This window comes from Scatophagus argus, chromosome 8, assembly GCF_020382885.2.
Source record: "Scatophagus argus isolate fScaArg1 chromosome 8, fScaArg1.pri, whole genome shotgun sequence".
Classification (NCBI taxonomy): Eukaryota; Metazoa; Chordata; class Actinopteri; family Scatophagidae; genus Scatophagus; species Scatophagus argus.
Window position 1 is genome coordinate 16605441 of NC_058500.1, and position 1988 is coordinate 16607428.

At 46.6% G+C, this 1988-nt stretch overlaps 1 protein-coding gene across 1 annotated transcript; it reads right to left on the bottom strand.

Moving 5' to 3' along the window:
- Window positions 1-350: 350 nt before the first annotated feature.
- Window positions 351-1988, bottom strand: LOC124063526 (transcription factor HES-2-like). Its single transcript, XM_046397268.1, has 3 exons — window positions 1557-1988; window positions 1261-1444; window positions 351-1146 (listed from the first exon to the last, which is right to left on the bottom strand). Exons 1-3 carry the CDS (start codon window positions 1782-1784, stop codon window positions 815-817), a joined length of 744 nt encoding a protein of 247 aa, XP_046253224.1. The 5' UTR covers window positions 1785-1988; the 3' UTR covers window positions 351-814.

Sequence of the window (1988 nt, forward strand, 5' to 3'; positions counted from 1 at the left end):
GTTTGGGCCCGCTATTGGTAAAATTACAACAAGTGTGTATTTTTGGGGTCGACTCTGCCATTTTGATTCAGGACAGCAGTCATCTCAGTGTGTGTCCCATCACACAACCAGCCTAACTTCTTCCCACCACTTTGGCGGCAACTATAGAGGCGCCTCACATCAGCAACAATGGAGCAGCTGCTCATCGGCATCAATGGGCTCAGGCCGACCCGTGGCTTTGTGCGTTTGCGCGCCTTTTTTCATTCCCTTCACATCACTGACGTTCCCGTCATGGAGACGTCTGGGTTTGACTTGAGATCCTTAGCCCACCGCAAATAAAGAGATCAAACAACACAACCATCTTCGTCAGGAGTACATTTATTGACGAGCTTTTGTCAATGACAAAACATGTGAAGGTGTCACAACGCGTGTGTTTTTTTTAATTACATAATGTCAGTGAATAATAATAATAATCCTACTTAACACATAGTGTTTACAGACTATTCTTTTGCACAGACCAAAATACTTTTAAGTCCATCGTGCAAACCTCAAACAAAATAACCCTTGGGGTTTTACAAAAGTGTTGTCTACAACCCATATCTCTGAAACCCCAAAGAGGATTGCATTTATAAACGTTCATAGACTTCAGTTTCTTTGAGATCTGTGCTCGCGTGCTCTCTGGCATTAAAAGCAAATGAGCCAAATACTGAATTAGATTATTACACAGCAACTCCAACGGTTCTTCATCTCTAAGGCTATACGGTTATTGAAATACAAGTAAGATAAATAACATCACAAAAATAAATAACACACATGAGATAAATGTCCATCTAATCTACCAAGGTCTCCACATGGCAGCGTTCACTGCCTGTGGGAATGGCTGCTCTCGGACGGGAGCCACTGCGCCGCTGCTGCTGCGGGACTGGCTATCCAGCCTGGAGCTGAAGCTGGATTTGAGGCTCAGGAGTCTCTGTTGGATCGCAGGGAAAGTCCTGGAGCTTTGAGCGCAGCAGTTCAGGCAGGTTGGGGTGACGGTGGAGGACGAGGATTGCTGGATGAAGTCTTTCACCCGCTGGCACGCGTCTTGATCCAGGCTCGTTTGGGGAAGCAGAGCGGAGACGCGCTGGAGGCAGGCTTTGTAGCCTTCTCTGTAACTGTCTGCGGAATCTGGACGAAAAATAGATTTGATTAGTGATTTGAATTTCATGTGTAGTCCAGAATCTCATCAATCAGACAGATTGTGTGTGCAACACATTTCATAGTTTAAGAGAAGATGCTCACCTTTGACAGGAGAGGCAGGGAGGTCTCGGAGGAAACGGACGGTCATTTCCAGAATGTCAGCTTTCTCCAGCTTGGAGTAGCGCGCGTTGTCTTTGCCAACAAGAGGAAGAATCAGGTTTTTCAAATGAGCAAGACTGTCGTTGATACGAGCACGTCTTCTCTTCTCCAGCAAGGGCTTAAGAGTCTAGAAGAAAACATGAAAACCGGTTATTCGGCTGTGCTTTGATAGAGTCAAATCAGGAAAAAATAACATTTCCAGTGACAAAACAGATATGCACTGTCTCTCTTTCCCTTACCTTTCTCAGTTCGTTGGCTTGTTTTCTCTGTGCCACAGTGGACCTTGCAGTGACAGGCTGGTTGGCCTCAGTAGTGATGCTGGGACTCATGTTGTTTGCTGCTTGTTGTTGTGCTTTTTGAAGGGAGATACTTGCTCTTGGAGCGGCTGAGCTCGAGTGTGCCGCAGAGCTGAAGAGCCTCCTCTTTATGGGAGTCCGGCGCGTCAAAGGGGAGGGAACACAAGCCATCCTGCTTGGGGATTTGACACAGGAGGGCGTTGCCTTTGGGAGATGAGAGGTGCCACTGTCTGGGCCATCTGGTCCCACTGGGTCTACCGCTGGTATGCAGAGTTTCCGTGATGATGTTGCGCTTTATTGCGTTTAAAATTTAAGACTTTAACGTTCATCCAGGATCGAATTACGCACACAAAACACATAAAGCTGCTGCTTTCA

What these genes read in the sequence shown, in the direction of transcription:
- LOC124063526 (XM_046397268.1), bottom strand. Translation starts at nt 1,784, where the DNA reads ATGGCTTGTGTTCCCTCCCCTTTGACGCGCCGGACTCCCATAAAGAGG. An exon ending in AAGCCAACGAACTGAGAAAG is followed by an intron (nt 1,445 to 1,556) that starts GTAAGGGAAAGA and finishes GTTTTCTTCTAG; the next exon opens with ACTCTTAAGCCCTTGCTGGA. An exon ending in CCCTGCCTCTCCTGTCAAAG is followed by an intron (nt 1,147 to 1,260) that starts GTGAGCATCTTC and finishes TTTTTCGTCCAG; the next exon opens with ATTCCGCAGACAGTTACAGA.